The 19,281-nt window shown below is 43.7% G+C and overlaps 1 protein-coding gene across 1 annotated transcript in view; it reads right to left on the minus strand.

Moving 5' to 3' along the window:
- Window positions 1-19,281, minus strand: part of EVC2 (EvC ciliary complex subunit 2) — a 160,730-nt gene that overhangs the window by 55,706 nt on the left and 85,743 nt on the right. Inside the window, exons 13-14 of the mRNA XM_077814642.1 lie at window positions 16,252-16,411; window positions 14,460-14,920 (exon numbers count right to left, since the gene is read on the minus strand). Coding sequence (XP_077670768.1) covers window positions 14,460-14,920; window positions 16,252-16,411 — 621 coding nt within the window. The remainder of the gene's footprint in view (window positions 1-14,459; window positions 14,921-16,251; window positions 16,412-19,281) is intronic.

Consider the following 19,281-nt stretch of genomic DNA (forward strand, 5'->3'; position numbering starts at 1 on the left):
ACTTTGAGGGCTTGCAACCCAGAGTGCACTGTCAGGGGTGTGCATGGACTTCAGTAAAGGCTTATCTCCTGAACAGGATGTATAAAGAAGTAAAGCCCTTTGTGCCCTCCTTACCCTTACGGGCCCATATAAGGACCAGATATGATGAATGTTTACTGGTAAATTCTCAGTTTAGATCACTATAGAAAACCAGAGTTTCTTAGATACACATTTGTAAACATTCATAGAATCATAGAATATCAGGGATGGAAGGGACCTCTGGAGGTCATCTAGTCCAACTCCCTGCTCAAAGCAGGACCAATCCCCAGCATCCCTATATCAGCTTTTTAAATAGAAGGAATACTAGAAATTATTAGAATTCTTAGTAACATTTTCAAAATACCATAGAGATAAGTAATAAATGAGAATGCTAATTATTTGTCAAATCCCTGTAAAAGGAAAATTTGCCAGCTCTCTGTTGGATGTATATGGATCTGTTACAAAAATGGACAGATTCCTCTCAAATTTAGTCTGTTTACTATCTGTTCTAGAGTTCATGTAACCACTGACTATTAATCTGTGATATATAATATTTACCGTAATGGTATGTCATAATCCAGTATTCTGTATTTTAACACATTCTCTTTCTTGTCTCCCTAAATTTCTACAAACAGAACCATCTCAGAAGCTGGGAGAATTAATTTTTAAAAGGGCAGATTGGTATTGCTTATTTTTCAGTGTGTGTGTATATATACAGAAAATAAACAAATGTCAATCTGATAAACTATATACTACCTTTTTATGTACCTACCTTTTTCAACAAAGCTATTGGGTGGGAATAATAACCAGGGTCATGGAGACTCTGACATTTTAAACTATTTCATGGCTTATCTTTGTGTTATGAACAGTTCAGTGAGGCACAGAGGGCCAGATTCTGATCTCAGTAACTCTGGGTGTGACTATAACCAGGGTCATGGAGTTACTCCAGATTTACAGTGGTGGAGATGAGATCAGAATCTGATTCTCCCCAGGGGAACAGAAGGGAATCATCTGAGTCCTGAGACTCCCCACTACTTTTACCCTTTTCATCATTCTATCTTACCAGCAACACCACCTTGGATTGGTTAGGGTATATTAGGTACCTCTCCCCTTTAGAGTAAATCAACATAACTACTAAGTCTTGGGTGAGCGAAAAGAGATTGGTTGATAGAAAACAAACTGAGGTGCTCCCCATGTGCAAGTAATGTGGACTGCCACCAGATCACTCCAAGCTTCAACCAGCCCAGAAGGGACCTCAAGGCCCAAATTCTGATTTCTGCAGTGGCAATGTGCTGCTCTACCACAACGCCAGTTTTAATACCTTTCATGCCATTGGGTCAGGAACAGTTCAGAAAAAACACATTTAACTTTAATTTTGCAGCAACTGTGGATGAAAGGACCAATTTGATATTGGATGCTAAGTTGGAGCTCTCCCTCTTAAATTTAATTCTTGGATATATTTCTGATACCTGAAGGTTACCTGATAACAAGGCACCGTGTTTCCAACATGCAGCTTTGGTCGCTAAAAAATTAATCCTGCAAAAGTGGAAAAGTTGATCTCCACCAAACATCAATGCCTGGCTCAATGATATGGCTGATCTTTCAGCTAGTGAATTACTGGCATTCCACAGAAGGGGAATGCCTGAAAAATTCAAAGCAATTTGTGCTGACTTTTTACAGGTCTATGATTAACGCAGACCCTGAAGATAGATCGCTTGCTTCACCTGCCCTCCCTTTAGCTTGACCCTCTTTATTTACTTTATGTATTATGCTGAATCTTGTATTTTGATATATTTGTTATATATGAAAAAATTAATAAAAATTATAAATATATATAAAATTTGCAGCAATAAACTTCCCCCTGCCCCAGTAGTTCTAAAAAGGAGGAAATAGCCTATTTGTTTAAAGATTAAACAATAACTAATTCAAGCAGTTTTTAAAAACAGCACACTGATGCACTAACAAAGAGTTTCAATTTTAAAATTACAATATATTGTCTCCAGTGTTTTAGAAGGATGATTTTACTTTAATCACAGTGCCAACAGGTTGTCATTATTTCCATAAAATATGCCTATGATGCTTTTAGAAATTCTTCTCTGAATCAAATGATTGTAGTCAGTCTCTAAATTAAAATATTCATATTTACACTGTTTTCATCCACCTAAGACACCTATCTGAAGGCATCATTTCCCAACAGGCAGCACTTACTGCTCCACAATATTGCCTTAGATTTATACATAGAAAGGTAGCACTGCCAGAAAAAACAGTGGATTAGAAACCACGGCAGATCTCTTATGCCATGCCTATGTTAGGAAAGGATTTTAAAGTGTTAATATTTTTGGCACAGAACGACTTCATAGTATTTTGAATGATTAACAAAAATAAAAAGCTATCGGTCAAAATAATTCTTGGTAAGAGACTAGAGCTGGTGTCTGGTGATCAAAATATCAAAACTAACAGTGTCAGAAAATGTAAACACAGACATTTTTTAAAGAGCTTTTGATGGAATGTTGTATTATTGTTGTGCAGAAAAATGTACTGGAAAAATAAGTAGCTTTTAGGGATCTGATTTTTACTGTTGCTGTGTGAATAAAGATGGTATTTGACAAGTGTAACAGCAGCACTGCCAACTGGAATACATCGTCATAGAATCATAGAAGTTAGAAATGGAAAAGACCTAGGTCACCTAATCCATTTCACTACTGGTGCAGGATTGTTCTCTACAGTATATTTAGAGATAAGAAGACAGTATCTGAAAGATACATTGAAATGGTTTATGGAAAATTATTTTGAATTTTGAAAAACCAAAAGTCACTGAAAAGTTAGAAATGAATGGATTTTCAAACACTGTAAGTAACAGGCAGACTCCTATAGATCTGTTTTCTATAGCTCTATAATGTGCAGTAGGCAAACTTATTGGGACAATGTCAGGTCATCATATTTGGCCCAGTAGGTCTCATGTGTATCTGATTTTCTTTAGAGAAAAGGAAAATTCTTCCTCCCTCACCTGAAGTTGTTTAAGTTGACAATAATGCTTTACAGTCCATTCTTTTTAATGAATACATGTCCGTACGACAGTGGGCAGATTTATTAGCCAGGGCAGTCCAAATAAAGCCCAAATCCTCAAGTTCAGTTCCATGTCCCCTTTCTCAAGGTGGGTTTATTAATAAAAAAGACAGTTACCTTTTCCGTAACTGGTGTTCTTCAAGATGTGTTGCTCATGTCTATTCCACAACAGGTGTGCGTGCCACGTGCACCAGTGCCAGAAGTTTTTCCCCGCTCCCCCCATCCTCGGTTCCTTCTTGCCAGACAACTCCGACGGAAGGGAAGGAGGGTGGGATGTGGAATAGACATGAGCAACACATCTCGAAGAACACCAGTTACGGAAAAGGTAACTGTCTTTTCTTCTTCGAGAGAGATTGCTCATGTGTTTTCCACAATAGGTGATTCCAAGCTATATCTGTTGGAGGTGGGTAGGAGTTCACAAGTTTCCAGGATGGAGGACAGCCCTGCCAAACCTGGCATCATCCCTGGTTTGGGGGACGATCGCATAGTGCGAGGTGAACGTTTGAACCGGAGACCACTTGGAGGCCCTACAAATGTCCTGGATGGGGACGTGGGACATGAAGGCAGCCGACGAGGCCTGCGTTCTAGTCGAGTGTGCCCTCACAATGGGTAGCCGGGGGGACACCCACCAGCTCATAACAGGAATGGATGCACGAAGTGATCTGATTGGAAAGCCGCTGAGTGGAAATCGGCTGGCCCCTCGCGCTCAGCCAAGGCGACAAACAGTTGCGAGAACTTTCCAAACGGCTTGGTCCGCTCGAGGTAGAAAGCCAGAGCCCACCACACATCAAGAGTGTGGAGACGGCGCTCCTCACTGCACGCGTGAGGCTTCAGCCATAGGACCGGTAGAAAAATGTCCTGACCCATGTGGTAGGCAAAGACCACCTTTGGGAGGAACGTGGGGTGTGGGCGGAGCTGGACCTTGTCTTTATGAAAGACCATGTACGGCAGCTCGGAGGTCAGGGCCCTGAGCTCCGAGACTCGGCTGGCTGATGTGATTGCAACCAGGAAGGCCACCTTCCATGAGAGGTGAGACCAGGAGCACGTGGCCCGTGATTCAAATGGGGGCCCTGTGAGACGAGCCAACACCAGGTTTAGGTCCCACTGTGGGACCGGGGGGTCTAAAATATGGAAAAAGACGGTCCAAACCCTTAAGGAACTGGCCAGTCATAGCATGGGAAAATACCGTGTGCCCTTGCACTGCCAGATGGAAGACCGATATGGCTGCCAGGTGCACCTTGACTGATGAGGGTGCCAGGCCCTGGGCCCTCAGGTGGAGGAGGTAATCAAGGATAAGCTGGGACCACTTCGACAAAAAACTGGGACCACTTCAACAAATAAGCATGGCGAGTGGAGGGCCGTCTACTTTTGAGGAGGACACAGCGAACCTGCTCTGAGCATGTCTTTTCCTCTCCACCTAACCACTGAGCAGCCAAGCCGCGAGGTGAAGAGCTGCCAGGTTGGGGTGGAGGAGGTGGCCCTGGTCCTGAGAGAGCAGGTCCGGGCGAAGCGGCAATGGCCATGGCGGAGCTACCTCTAGCCCCATTAGGATCCTGTACCAATGCTGCCTGGGCCACGCCGGGGCAATCAGGAGCACCCGGGCCTTGTCCGTCTTTATCTTCTCCAGGACCCTGCTGATTAGAGGGAATGGGGGAAAGGCATAGAGAAGCTGGCCTGACCAGGATAGGAGAAAGGCATCGGAGATAGCGCCCCTCCCCAGGGTCTCTCCTGGAGCAGAACCCGGGACATCGCTGTTCTGACGAGTCACGAACAGGTCCATCTGGGGAGTTTCCCACCTTCGGAAGAGCTGGTGGGCCACTTCTGGGTGGAGGGACCACTCATGTTGTGAGGAAAAGTCCCTGGTCAAGCGATCCACCCTCTCGTTCTGGGCACCCGGTAGATGGAAGGCCTTCATGTGGATATTATGGGCTATACAGAAGTCCCACAGCCTGAGGGCTTCATGGCAGAGGATCGAGCCCCACCTTGCCTGTTGATATAGAACATTGAGGCCATGTTGTCTGTGAGGACCCTGACTACCTTGCCCTCCAGGTGTGAGCTCCTTGACGTTTATCTGTAAGGTCAGGTCTTGAGCTGATCACAGGCCTTGAGTCTGAAAGTTCCCCACATGGGCCTCCCAACCCAGGTCTAACGCATCGGACACCAGCTCCAACGACGGGGCCCTGTCCCTTGATAGGACCCCTTGGAGCATGTTGTTTGAGGTGGACCACCACTGTAGGGAGATGATCACAGAGTCTGGCACGGTGAGGACCGTGTCCATCCTGTCTGTGGCCTGGGAGAATTTCAAGGCCAACCAGAGCTGGAGGGGCCTCATCCTGAGTCTGGCGTAACGGACCACATACATGCACGCTGACATGTGACCCAAGGGTTGTAGGCAAACCCTGGCTGTTGTCACCGGGAACCTTGTGACAGAGTCGATGAGGGTCTCGAATCTGTCTGGCGGGAGAGAGGCCCTGGCCAACACTATGTCCAGGAGCGCTCAGATAAACTCTATGCATTGGACTGGGACTAACGTGGACTTGGTGTTGTTTACCAACAGGCCCACGGTGGTGCACGTGGACAGGAGAAGAGCTGTGACCGGGAGGTGCCCTTGACAAGCCAATCGTCCAGATAGGGAAATATCTGGACCCACCGCCATCTGAGGTAGGCCGCTAACACTGACATACATTTTGTAAACACCCTGGGGGCAGTGGACAGACCAAATGGGAGGACCGTGAATTGGCAATGATTCTGTCCCACCACGAAATGGAAGAAGCGCCTGTACCCCTCGAATATGTGGATGTGGAAGGACGCATCCTACAGAACAAGGGCAGTGTACCAGTCCCAGGGATCCAGGGAGGGGATGATGGAGGCCAGGGAGACCATGTGGAACTTGAGCTTCACCATGTACTCGTTCAGACCTTGGAGGTCCAGGATGGGCCTGAGCCCCACTTTGGCCTTCGGGATAAGGAAATAGCGGGATTAATACCCCTTGCCCATGAACTCCTCGGGCACCGCCTCTATCGCTCCTAGACGTAGGAGCTGCCCCACATCCTGCTCGAGCAGAGCTTTGTGCGAGGGGTCCCCCAAGGGGGATGGGGGTGAGTTGGTTGGGGATGAAGTAAACTGGAGGGTGTAACCCTGGGAGACGGTGTTGAGGACCCATCGGTCCGAGGTTAGCCACGACCATTCCGGGAGGAAAGCACACAACCGGTTGGAGAGGGAAGCTTTATTGGGGGTGGATCCCTGATGAGGACTGGTGGGGTGCCCCCGAGAGTCCCGTCACAAATGCCTTTTCCCCACCTGCTTGCCCTTGGATGACCCAGGCTGGGGGGCAGGCTGAGACTGCCTCTTATAGTCCTGCTGCTTCTTATGGGCAGCCTCATACTTCGGCAGGGTGGCCTGGGTGGGAGTCTGCTGCGGCTTGTGAAAGTAGAATGAATTATATTGAAATTATAATTCATTAAAGAAATGCTGCTTGAAAGATTTGTTGAAATATAGTTGTCAGGAAGAGAAACATTAAGGAGTGTGAGACAATGGGTGCTCAAACTAATTAACTTAGCTCTCCTACTGAGCTAGGAGATTGGTAAACGTTAGTATGCAAATAAGATATGTATGTATATTTGTCAGTTTCTGCTTCCTTTTGTCTCTTATGTTAAATTGGCTTTGGCTTAGCTGTATAAATAAGTTAGCTTGAGCCTCAGAGAGGGGCTCACATATCTGGGTGCATTGGCAAAGCGCTTTGCTAATAAACAGAGTGGTCTGACAAATTATGTGAGTCCTGAATCTGACTTTGACAATCTGGAGATTCCACCGAGATGGCAACCGTCTTCACTGGGGCCATGTGACTCCTGACCTTTCTTAGGACGGCCGTGGCAAGCCGGCACCTGGGCATTTGGCCCGAGCGGTCCTCCGCCAGAATGGAAGGGTGCATGACCACAGTGAAGTCTACGCCATCGAACCTGTTGGTTGGTTCCCACTCTGTTCTGGTAGGGATCCGGGGATCTGACATCAGGAATCTGGTCAGGTAATTATTTCTGTGTTTTGTCCGGACTGAGGACTGTCTTGTCTCTGTGTCTATCCGTCCTCCCTGTGGTGTGTTTGAGTCTGGGCACTGTCTCCGTCCGCGGATCGGCTGACCAAACGGTTCCTGTCCCCATGGTCTGAGTGAGTGAAATCTGCACAATCGCAGCCGCACCGCGCCTTGGGTAAAACCCTTGGTGTGAAAGCAAGGGCGACTGAGGCAGTAGCCTGTGGGTTCCTTTTGTGTGTTGCACCGGGCATCGCTCTGACGAACCCGACTTTCCTTCTTGTGTGATTGGTGTGTAAAGTCCTCCTGTATGGGAAACCTGATGTCTAAGTTGGGACAGTTCCCTAAAGGAACGCGGGCTCAATTTATGTATTTTAGGAAGGGTCCGGACTCCTGTAAATTTCTGGAAAAATGGTCTAGGCTAACTCAGGAGAATCCCAAAATTCAGTGGCCACTGTTAGAATCTTGGGACAAAGACCGAGTAGACGTCTTAAAAGACAAACTCGGCCAACCTAAAACCAAATTGGCAAAAGAAGAGGTTGATTGTTTCATGCAGTGGTGGGAAGAGGCAAATCATAGGTGGACAGAATCAAAATTTGTCTCTCTCAAAGATTCTGGCTTCTATCCCACCAGATGCAACTCATTTTACTGTTGTTGATTTGTGCTCTGCTTTCTTTTCTGTCCCGGTTCACCCTGACTCCCAGTTCCTGTTTGCCTTTTCTTACAAGGGGCAACAGTACACATGGACCACACTGCCCCAGGGGTATACTGAAAGCCCATCATATTTTTCCCAAGCATTAGCCCGAGACCTTGCTGACCTTGTTTTCCCATCCACACTAGTCCAATATGTAGATGATCTACTCCTCTGTTCCCCTTCATTGTCTGTCTCTGAAACTGACTCTTTAGTGCTCCTTACTGCCCTAGAAAATAAGGGTCACAAAGCTTCTCGCTCTAAACTACAACTCTGTCAAGCTTCTGTCACATACCTTGGCTTTCTCCTCTCCCAGGGTTCCCGTGCACTTTCTCCCGCCCGCGTCCAAGCTAACCTTAGCTTTCCCCGACTCCACTCCCCACGCCAGGTCCGGAAGTTTTTAGGCATGGCTGGATTTTGCAGACAATGAATTCCCCAGTATGCCTCCCTTGCAAAACCTCTCCAGGAACTCACTTGATTCTCTGTGCCTGACCCCATGCCGTGGCCCCCTGAGGCCAATTCTGCCTTTGTTTCCCTCAAACAGGGTTTGGCTTCCGCCCCTGCCTTACGGCTGCCTGACTATTCTAAGCCTTTTACCCTTTTCTGCCATGAACAATCTGGGTGTGCACTTGGAGTTCTCACTCAGATGCACGGAGAAAAGAACTGCCCATTTCTCTGCCACTTTAGACCCTGTTGCCCAAGACTTACCCCCCTGCCTGCGTGCTGTAGCTGCTGCAGTGCGCCTAGTCGAAATGTCTGATTCCCTTGTTCTCTGCTCTCCTCTTACCCTCCTGGTCCCCCACTGACCTCACCTTGCTCCAAGACTCTGCCCCAGAAACCGAGAAAGAATCCTGGGTTGCCCAAGGTTGCTCTCTACATCCCGATTCTTTTTGGCGCTCGCCTACTGGCGCCTTTGTAGCCCCCTTTTCACTCTAACCGTCTCTGGCCACCCTGCTACACAGTGTTTCGCATGTCGGAAAGGAGCGGATGGTCTCTGCTGTAACTAAGACAGGATGGTGGGCCCCCCCATTTTAGCTCTTTTGCAGCCCGCTACTGTGCAGCCTGTACCATTTGCCAAAGCCATAATATTGGTAAACCTGTAAAAGTGGCCCAGGGGTTCTGGGCTCTGCCTCAAGCACCGTTCTTGCATTAGCAACTTGATTTTGTACAAATGCCTAAGTGTCAACAATATGAATTTATATTGTTATGGTATGTTTAATCTCTAGTTGGATCGAAGCCTTTCCTTGTCGCAAGGCTGACTCACTGTCTGTTGCCAAATGTTTGTTAAACCATGTTATGCCTGCCAAGGGAATTCCTGCTACTCTGTCCAGTGATCGGGGTACACATTTTACTGGACAACTTGTTCAACACCTGGACCGTATATTGCATATCAAACACCTGTTGCGCTGTCCCTACCACCCACAGAGTGCAGGTGCAGTTAAAAGACTAAATGGTGTACTTAAGAATAAGCTTGCTAAAATTTGTGACTCTACAAGATTAAGCTGGCCAGTATCCTTACCATTAGCCCTTATGGACATGATATCCACTCCATCCCAAAGGCATAAATTAAGTCCCTTTGAAATTTTAATGGGACGCCCTATGCGAGCTATGACTACCATTACTCCCGTTCCAGATTTGAACTTGACTCACAGTGCGCTCCTTCAGTATTGCAAGGGACTAATGCAAGCTGTAAGTCACTTCCATTCACAGGTTCGAGCTGTCTGGCCCATGGAACCCACCTCTGACGCTTGCCACAACCTCGAGCCAAGTGATTGGGTCTATGTACAGCGCCATCATCGAAAGCACACCTTGGAGCTCCGGTGGAAGGGTCCTCATCAGGTACTGCTTACTACACAGACGGTTGTTAAACTATCTGGCATCGCAGTGTGGATACATGCTTCACAGTGTAAGAAGGCACCATCCCCAGAGAACCAATCATCACCTCTGGACAATGCAGAGTCAATTTTGACTCCAGAAGAAGATGTAGAGGAACAGTCTGCAATAACTTATAATCTATGCTCTCGTAAGGATTGCCAGAAGCAGACGCTGTTCCTCGGCTGCTGGTATCTTACGGTCTGGGGAGACCACGATGACAATTCTTTTATCCAGCAGCAGGTGTGGATAGCTCAGACCCTTAATATTTCTAATTGCTGGGTCTGCAGCCACATCCCAGCCCACTCTCAAACTGGTGTTCCTGTCCTGGCTATCCCACTCAAGTTCCCAGACCTCACTAGAGGGCCTCGTCCGTTTAACAAAATATGGAACAGCAATGACACTTGGGAAGCAGTGGGAATAAATGCATCTAAATGGATAAGTGTGGAGGGAAAAGGTCATTGGTGTTGGGTGTGTAATGGGACAGGGCTGGATCTGGGGAAAAGCTGTTGCTCTCAGCATATTGTGGCCAATGATGTATGGGATTATTCAAACAAAACTAAAAAGTGGCGGGCCAGGTATGGAGATATGAATTTTTTCTCAACCTGGGATCAAACAGAAAAATCAATCTCATGTTTCCCCTACAGTAACCTTAGTGAAAACAATACAATCTTTCAATGTCATGCAAATAAAACCATTCCTCGTAAGGAGAATTACCCTGTACCATTTGGGGGATACTACTCCTCCTTTGCAAACACCTATATGACAAATGGGGTCAACCGACCCTTCCCGGCCTTAATAGGCCATCGCTGGGTGTGTGGGCCCAGAGCTTATACCGCACTACCAGCTAATTGGTCAGGAATCTGTTATCCTGCCCGACTCTTCCCACAATTCCAAGTGCTAGGAACCTTCCCTCGAGAACACCTCCGCAATTTCAGGCGAAAAAGAAGGGACTTAACAGATGCCTAATGGTATGTAAATAACATAAGCCTCTTAACCTGGGAAGAGGCCATTGGCAGTTCCTTAATACCATTAGGGGGAGTAATACACCATGTAAAAAGGCTCCTAAGGTTACAAGCAGTAGTTGAAATAATGGCAAATGAACCGGAGAAAGTTTAAGAGCCCTGGCCAAAGAAACAGGGGCAATCCGACAGATGGCCCTCCAAAACCGTCAGGCATTGGACATAGTGCTGTCGGCAAAAGGAGGGACTTGTGCTCTCATTGGAAAAGGGAGCTGTGTGTATATACCAGACAACACCAATGAGGTAACAGATCGTGCTAGCCACTTAGAACAAATCGCATATCTTCCCCACGAAGAGCCAAGTTCTTTATGGAAGTGGCTAAGTAACCTTTTCAATTTCTCTGGCATAGGAGACTGGTTGTTTCAGGGAGCCCTAACTCTCCTGTTTGGAATCCTAATAATTTTTGTATGTTTTCAGTTACTTTCCTGTTGTATCCAAAATTGTGTCAGGCATGCCACACAGACAGCTGCCCCAAACCAGAGTGCTAATTTGATGATTTTAAATATCACTGATGAACAAAGAGATGAAGAACGACTGATATGTGAAACCCAGTCATTGTTGGTCATTGCGTAGTTTGACCAAAAGGAGGGATTGTGAAAATAGAATGAATTATATTGAAATTATAATTCATTAAAGAAATGCTGCTTGAAAGATTTGTTGAAATATAGTTGTCAGGAAGAGAAACATTAAGGAGTGTGAGACAATGGGTGCTCAAACTCATTAACTTAGAGCTCCTACTGAGCTAGGAGATTGGTAAACGTTAGTATGCAAATAAGATATGTATGTATATTTGTCAGTTTCTGCTTCCTTTTGTCTCTTATGTTAAATTGGCTTTGGCTTAGCTGTATAAATAAGTTAGCTTGAGCCTCAGAGAGGGGCTCACATATCTGGGTGCACTGGCAAAGCGCTTTGCTAATAAACAGAGTGGTCTGACAAATTATGTGAGTCCTGAATCTGACTTTGACAGGCTTGAACTTAGGTTTTGCTGGAGACGGGACATAGAGGCCCAGAGTCTGGAGGGTCATGCGGGAGTCTTTCATGCCATGCAGCCTTGTATCTGTTTCCTCTACAAACAGAGCTTTCCCATCAAACGGGAGATCCTGCATGGAAGACTGTGCCTCGCTGGACAGCCCAGAGAGCAGGAGCCATGGACACTGCAGAGGCCATTGATCGTGTGGCTGTGTCCTCAGCATCCAAGGCTGCCTGCAGCGACACCCTAGCGGCCACTGCCCCTTCCTCCACTAGCGCCTTGAACTCCTTCCTATCGCGCTCCTGGAGGGAGTCCTCAAACTTGGGCAGGGAGCCCCACAGATTGAATTCGTACCAGCCCAGGAGAGCCTGATGGTTTGCCACTCGTAACTGGAAGCTCAAAGATGAATATACTTTCCTTTTGAAAGAGTCCAGTCTCCGAGAGTTTTTGTTCTTTGGGGTCAGGGCTGGCTGACCCTGCTGTTTCCTGTGGTTGACCAACAAGTACTCATGCCTCTTAGCGGGTACAAAGTACTTGTGTTCTGCCTTTTTAGAGATGGGGGCCAATGAGGCCGGTGTTTGCCACAGGGCACTTGAAATCTTAGCCACCCTTCATGGAGAGGCAAGGCCACCCTACCTGGCACCGATGGGGACAACACGTTAAACAGGGAGACCCAGGGCTCCTCCATCTCCTCTGCCCGGAGGTGGAGGCTTGCTGCCACCCTCTTTAAGAGTTCTTGGTGGGCCCTGAAGTCCTCCTGCGGGATAGAGGCGGGTAGGGCCGCAATCGCCTCCTCTGCACTTCTCTTACTTGCCAATAAATATTTCTGTGTTGTATTTGGGGAAAAACAGATGATATAGTCTCATCATATTGTGATAACACTCTTCCCATCCCACTAGTGTCTCTGGACAATGTTAAACAGAAGCTACTAAAGTTAGACATTTTAAAATCAGCAGGTCCAGATTAATTTGCGCCCAAGAGTATTAAAAGAGCTAGGGTAGGAGCTTGCTGGACCTTTAATGTTGATTTTTAGTAAGTCTTGGAGCACTGTGGATGTTCCAGAAGACTGAAAGAAAGATAATGTTGTGCCGATTTTTAAAAAGGGCAAATGGGATGACCCAGGTCACTACAGGTCTATCAGAGATCTTGAGCAAGATAATGCAGTGGCTGATACAGGACTCAATTAATAAAGAACTACAGGAGAGTAATGTAAATTAATGCAACTCAACATGGGTTTATGAAAAACAGATCCTGTCAAACTAACCTGATACCTTTTTTTTGATGATGTTACAAGTTTGGTTGATACAGGTAATAGTGTTGACGTAACATACTTAGATTTCTGTAAGGGGTTAGACTTGTTATTGCACAACTTTTTGATTAAAATATTAGAATGATATCAAATTAACATGATGGCATACATTAAATGAATTACAAACTGGCTAACTGATAAGGTCTCAAAATATAACTGTAAACGGGGAATCATTATCAAAAGGGTGTGTTTCCAGTGGGATCCCGCAAGAATGAGTTCTTGCCCCAACGCTATTCCACATTTTTATCTGTGACTTGGAAGAAAACATAAAATCATCACTCAAAGTTTGAAGATGACACAAAAATTGGAGGAGAAGTCAATAATGAAGAGCACAGGTCACTGATTCAGATCAATCTGGACCATTTGGTAAATTGGGCACAAGCGAACAAAGTGTGTCTTAATATGGCTAAATATAAATGTATACATCTAGGAACAAAGAATGTAGACCACACTTGCAGTATGGGGGACTCTTTTCTGGGAAGCAGCGACTCTGAAAAAGATTTGTGGGTCGTGGTGCATAATCAGATGAACATGTGCTCCCCCTGTGATGTTAATGTGATCCTGTGATGCACAAACAGAGTAATCTCCAGTAGAGGTTATTTTACTTTCATATGTGGCACTGGTGTGACCACTGCTGGAATACTATGACCAGTTCTGCTGCCCACTATTCCAGAAGGATGTTCATAATTTGGAGAGGTTTCAGAGAAGAGCCACAAGAATTATTAAAGGATTAGAAAACATGCCTTAGTTTGAGCTCTTGGAGACGATCACTGTATTTAGCTTAACAAAGAGAAGGTTAAGGGGTGATTTGATCACAGTCTATAAGTATCTACCTGGGAATCAAATATTTAATAATAGGCTCTTTAGTCTAGCAAAGAAAGGTATAACACAATCTAGCAGTTGGAAGTTGAAGCTAGCCAAATTCAGACTGAAAATAAAGCATAAATGTTTAACGGTGAGTGTAATTAACCATTGGAACAATTTACCAAGGGTCAGGGTGGATTCTCCATCATGACAATTTTTAAATCAAGTTTGGATGTTCTTCTAAATGATATGCTCTAGGAATTATTTTTGGGGAAGTTCTACGGCCTGTGTTATACAGGAGATCAGAGCAGATGTTCATAATCCTCATTTCTGGTCTTGGGATCTGTGAATCTTTGAATACTGAGAGTTTTGCAAATAAAGCATGGCATACACTGAATTAAAGCCTAAAAATTCTAAATCACCCTTATAACTTTAACAATTTCAGCTTCTTGGAATTTTCATTAAAAATCCCCAAACAAACCAAAGGGTCTAATTTTCACTAGCACAGGGCAAAGACAGCACATATAGACTGCAGTACAAGTGGTGGGTACTGTGAACCTGTGAAACTCAGGTCCAAAGTTTATAGCAAAGAATTGATAGTTAAAAATTAAGCCCACATGTTTGTTAAACTCATACTTACTAGAGGCATAACCAAGAAAAGAAAATGGACAGACACTTACATGAATACTAACTGTTCCCAACTCCTTAGTTTTTTTTGTTCTGCAATGCTCTGTTCCAGCTCTTGGCTCAGTTTTTGCCTGGTATTCTCAAGCCATTCCCCAGTGGCCATATTATTGTCATGTTCTTCTTTTTCAAGCTGTTCAGTTTGAATAGCAATTTCCTTTTTATGCTCCTCAACAATTTGTTGCAGGAACGGCTTTGGCACACTCAGTTTTAAAAGTTCTTGAGTGATTACTCCATACTGAATGCGTTTAAGTTCTTCAATAGCTTTCTCTGTCAAAGTAAATCTAAGCACTTTTATTTCTTCACCGGCATCATTATCAAGCTTTTCAATAAGCTCTTCAAATTCAACAGCATGTTCAGTCAGGAGCTTTTGCCAGTGGTTCAAGTAGTGGCTAACCTCTTTAGTGGTTTTGAAAGTGTCTCCTATCGACATCTGCTCCTTTCTTTGTTCTTTCTGCTGATTCATTTACAAAAATACAAAAAAAAAAAAGATACAAGGTAAATAGAAGAAACCTCTTTTTAGTTCAAATCCCCTATATACTTATTTCATACCAAGGTGAAATTATACATAACAGTTTTTTGTAATACTCAAAATGACAATTTCATTGCATACTATCAGCACTGCATTCATATGTGCCCAAAAGGCCACTATTAATTTAGGCTGAAGTTAGACAGAATGCTAACACCAACAAAAATGCAGTGTGCAATTTATCTCATGCCCTGACACATTTTCAAATGTCTGAAAGGGTCAGAAATCTAATGAACTGGTAAAATTCCAAATGCAAACTCTGATCAAAGAAATAGAGGAAAGAAAAGAAAAATGTTTTATTGATATTTCATATTACACTATGCGATATTTTCACTGTAAAGCTAGCCAAAGCTACCCTTGTTTTAACACAATTTATCATTTAAGACCACACCAGTGGCAAGCACAGAGAATACAATGGAAGTGTTGGCCCTCTGCATGATTGCCAGAGCTCCAAGGCATTTTATTCCAAAGAGTTTGGAAGCTCAGTGGGTTTGGAAGGTCATGCCACCTGGTCCCACTGTGGTAGAATCTAACCCTATGATCCTGATGAAATATCAGATTTCACAAATGGAAACTCAGCATTTTCTTCATGTATATCACTTACCTGCAGGTTTTCCCAATGGTAGGGAATGATCTGGTCTTCTGTTGTCAGGCTATGAATAACTGCTCAGTTAAGACAATACAGTAGAACCTCATAGCTACAAATACCTCGGGAATGGAGGTTGTTCGTAATTCTGAAATGTTCATAACTCTGAACAAAACACTATGATTGTTCTTTCAAAACTTTATAACTGAACATTGACTTAATACAGCTTTGAAACTTTACTCTGCAGAAGAAAAATACTGCTTTTAACCATCTTAATTTAAATGAAACCAGCACAGAAACAGTTTCCTTGCCAAATCTTTTTTTTTAAACTTTCCCTTTATTTTTTTTTAGTAGTTTACGTTTAACGCAGTACTGTACAGTATTTGCTCTTTTTGTTTTTTTGTCTCTGCTGCTGCCTGATTGTGTATTTCCAGTTCCAAATAAGGTGCGTGGTTAACCAGTCAGTTCGTAACTCTGGTATTTATAACTCTGAGGTTCTACTGTATATTATGGTAATGCCACTAAAAATTATGAAGACTGATTTTCCTCTACTATCCTAGCATGGATGTTTGTTATCTTCATCGTCATAAAAGAATTAGACCTTATCTTTCAATTCAATCAGGGCTTTTTTCAGCATAATCCCAGGGTAAACCGTTACACTGTACATAATTACCTTTTGCAACATTTCTCGTCTTCTCTTAGTAACGAGTTTCTGGTGAAGCCTTTGCTTTTCCTGTTTTAAATTATGATCCAACTTCTGTTTAACAGAATGAACTTCTGCCTGAGCTTGATCTAGAAGTGGTCCCAAGTGATTTTCAGACAAATGACCAGCTCTGTAATAAGAGTGTTTAATACCTGTTACCTTGAATACTTAACAGTAGAGAGAGAGAGAGACTGAGTGTGTGTGTTTGTACAAAGGCACATAGTTATTATTTATTTCTGTTGCTGTAATGCTTAACAGCCCCTAACAAGGCTCAGGATCCCACTGTATTGGACACTATGCAAGCAAATAATACAAAGACAGTCCATGCCTCCGAAAGCTCACAGTCTAGCATACAGATAATACGCAAGAGGTGAATAAACAAATGGGAGTGTGAGGGGAGACTGGGAAAGAAGGAGGGGGAAAAAACCAAGGAGATGCGTACATATATAGAGTTAGTGTTAGACAGAAGATGCTCAAAGTAATGTGCATAAACGAAAAAATTAGGGAGTGCAGGCTCACGTGGTTTGGTCACGTAAAGCACAGTCCTCATGTAAAGCACAGTCCTGACAACTAGTGAGGAAGAGTCCAATGGCTCAAGACTGAAAGACAGAGATGCCAACCCAAGAAGAAGTGGTGGTACGTCATAAAGGAAAACATGTTAGCATGTGGTGTGATAGAGGATATGGCACTGAAAAGAGCACTTTGGAAGGAGAGGACTTGTAGTGTAGGATGGGATTAATGCAAGGAAAAAGAAGGGTATTGTACAGAATTTTCAAATTAGACATGTTTTATATTTATACATTATAGTCTGAAAATGTAAAAAGTCTCCTTAAATGTTACATTTATATATATATATATATCACACATGCACAATAATTTTATACACACTACAAATGATAGTTAGCAAAACCTGTGTAAAGACTTTCACTCACTTCTACAATATTCAAAATAAATCGAAAGAATTACCAGGATTTTGGATGAAAAGAGAAATATAGCAACTCCACAGACCAAACTTTCCCAGTCTTACACATACAGGACATCTTTTGGATTCAGGATAGATTTGCAAGATTATGACACCAGTCTAACTCCATTGACTTCTCTAATTCACATGAGTGCATGGGCTAGACACAATAAAGTATAGTCAGGTAAGTCTCTCTCTCCCTATTAACAACTCTAATTGCATTATAAAGACTGCTGCTATTCTTGTCACTCAAGAGTTCCCAAAATACCTTTGAACAATAGGGATATAAAGGAGGATCTTAAATCAACCAGGTTAGGCTTTTGGATTTTCGCTGTTATTACCATGACTCACAAGAAATATTTCTAATATTAAATACTGAGTATTCCCTAAAAGGAGGTTAAAAAGGTCAAAATGGAACCTGGGCTGAAAGTACTATCCCTAACACTGGATTTTTGTTCAAACCCTTCCTCAATTATTCTCCAAGTACCCAATTTTCAGAAGGGCTGAGCACTGTGAAGCTCACATTGGTTTCAAATGGAATTGTGTGCGCACAGCCCCTCTGAAAATCAGGACCTAATAACATATAGGGTTCACATGCCACTGTCCCAGCAAAGTCTCCAACACTTCAACAGTTCGACTGTGGGCGAAATCTTGTAGTCCTTTATTCAGACCTTTCTCAGGAAAGGATTGAGACCAATTCCCATTGATTTCGTGAATTTACCTAGGATTTGTCCATATGAATTTAGCTGTCCCACATTTGTTCCAAGTTAGATTTTACCTCAAATTCCCAAAATAATCAAATTAAAGCAAAGTTGAAGAACATTTATTTAGTTGTGTGGCTTTTGCATTTTACCCAAAGTGAATAGAGAGCTCCTGTTCAAAGCCAGCACTTGCTTCTCCATCTACTGTTTGAGAGTTTACAGTCAATTAAATGAGCAACAGAACACTATCCCCTGCCTATCAAACTTGCTTTAAATTCTAATGAGGAGCTCAGCTCAGCCTCCCTCCTTATCACGTAGGTTTGCTAAGTTTTGCAGAACTCAATTTTTTCAACTTCCATCCATCACCTTTTTTTAAAAAAAAAATCTTCTGTGGGAAAAAGCCCACAAAGCAATCCCACCAACTGTCAACGTGCTCTACTTGACGCCAAATAATATTTGTCCTTGCCTGAAACCAAGTGATTATAAATTCCAATGATGTGACAGATAGATTGGGCAGTGCCAGGCCTCCCTTCAGCTTTGTGAACTGCAAATTCCATATCTAGGCTCCTTTCTGTGCCAAATACAAGGGAAAACAAAGTAGTATAACATGTGGGTGGCGGAATTAGATAGGAGGAAGAGCAAGTTATGCAAAATAATAATCAATCAAGATATTACTTTTAAATACCTTTAAACTATTTTGTGCTGGGGGAATTACCGAGGAGTCTCTGCAGCCCCTTTACAATCCCTACCCAGAGTGGAGTAAAAGGGGCTGCAGCAGGAATCAGAATTGGGGCCATGAGATGAAAGGTGGAGGGAAAGTGATGTAACATGCCAGCTAAGTGAACAGGGTGGTGATAGTACACACACTGACTATGGGGACGATGATAGACACACATCTCATTAGTTCCAAGTTGATATATTCTGTGGAATTTTTTTACGTGTAAAAATCTTAAAAGGCACTCAGATTAAATTGTAGGTAGTTGTGGGTACTACAGGGGGCCAGTAAAAAGGAATATGGACTGAGTTTCCAAAGACACAAACAATAGAGACAAGGAGGTGTAGCCATCAGTTCAAGCAGAAGCAGAGTGTCAGCTAAATAACACTAATAATATAAAAAGGAGGACTTGTGGCACCTAAGAGACTAACAAATTTATTTGAGCATAAGCTTTTGTGAGCTACAGCTGAATGCATCCGATGAAGTGAGCTGTAGCTCACGAAAGCTTATGCTCAAATAAATTTGTTAGTCTCTAAGGTGCCACAAGTACTCCTTTTCTTTTTGCGAATACAGACTAACACGGCTGCTATTCTGAAACTAATAATATAATGGTTGTACCTCTA

The sequence above is a fragment of the Eretmochelys imbricata genome, chromosome 4, assembly GCF_965152235.1.
Source record: "Eretmochelys imbricata isolate rEreImb1 chromosome 4, rEreImb1.hap1, whole genome shotgun sequence".
Lineage (NCBI taxonomy): Eukaryota > Metazoa > Chordata > Testudines > Cheloniidae > Eretmochelys > Eretmochelys imbricata.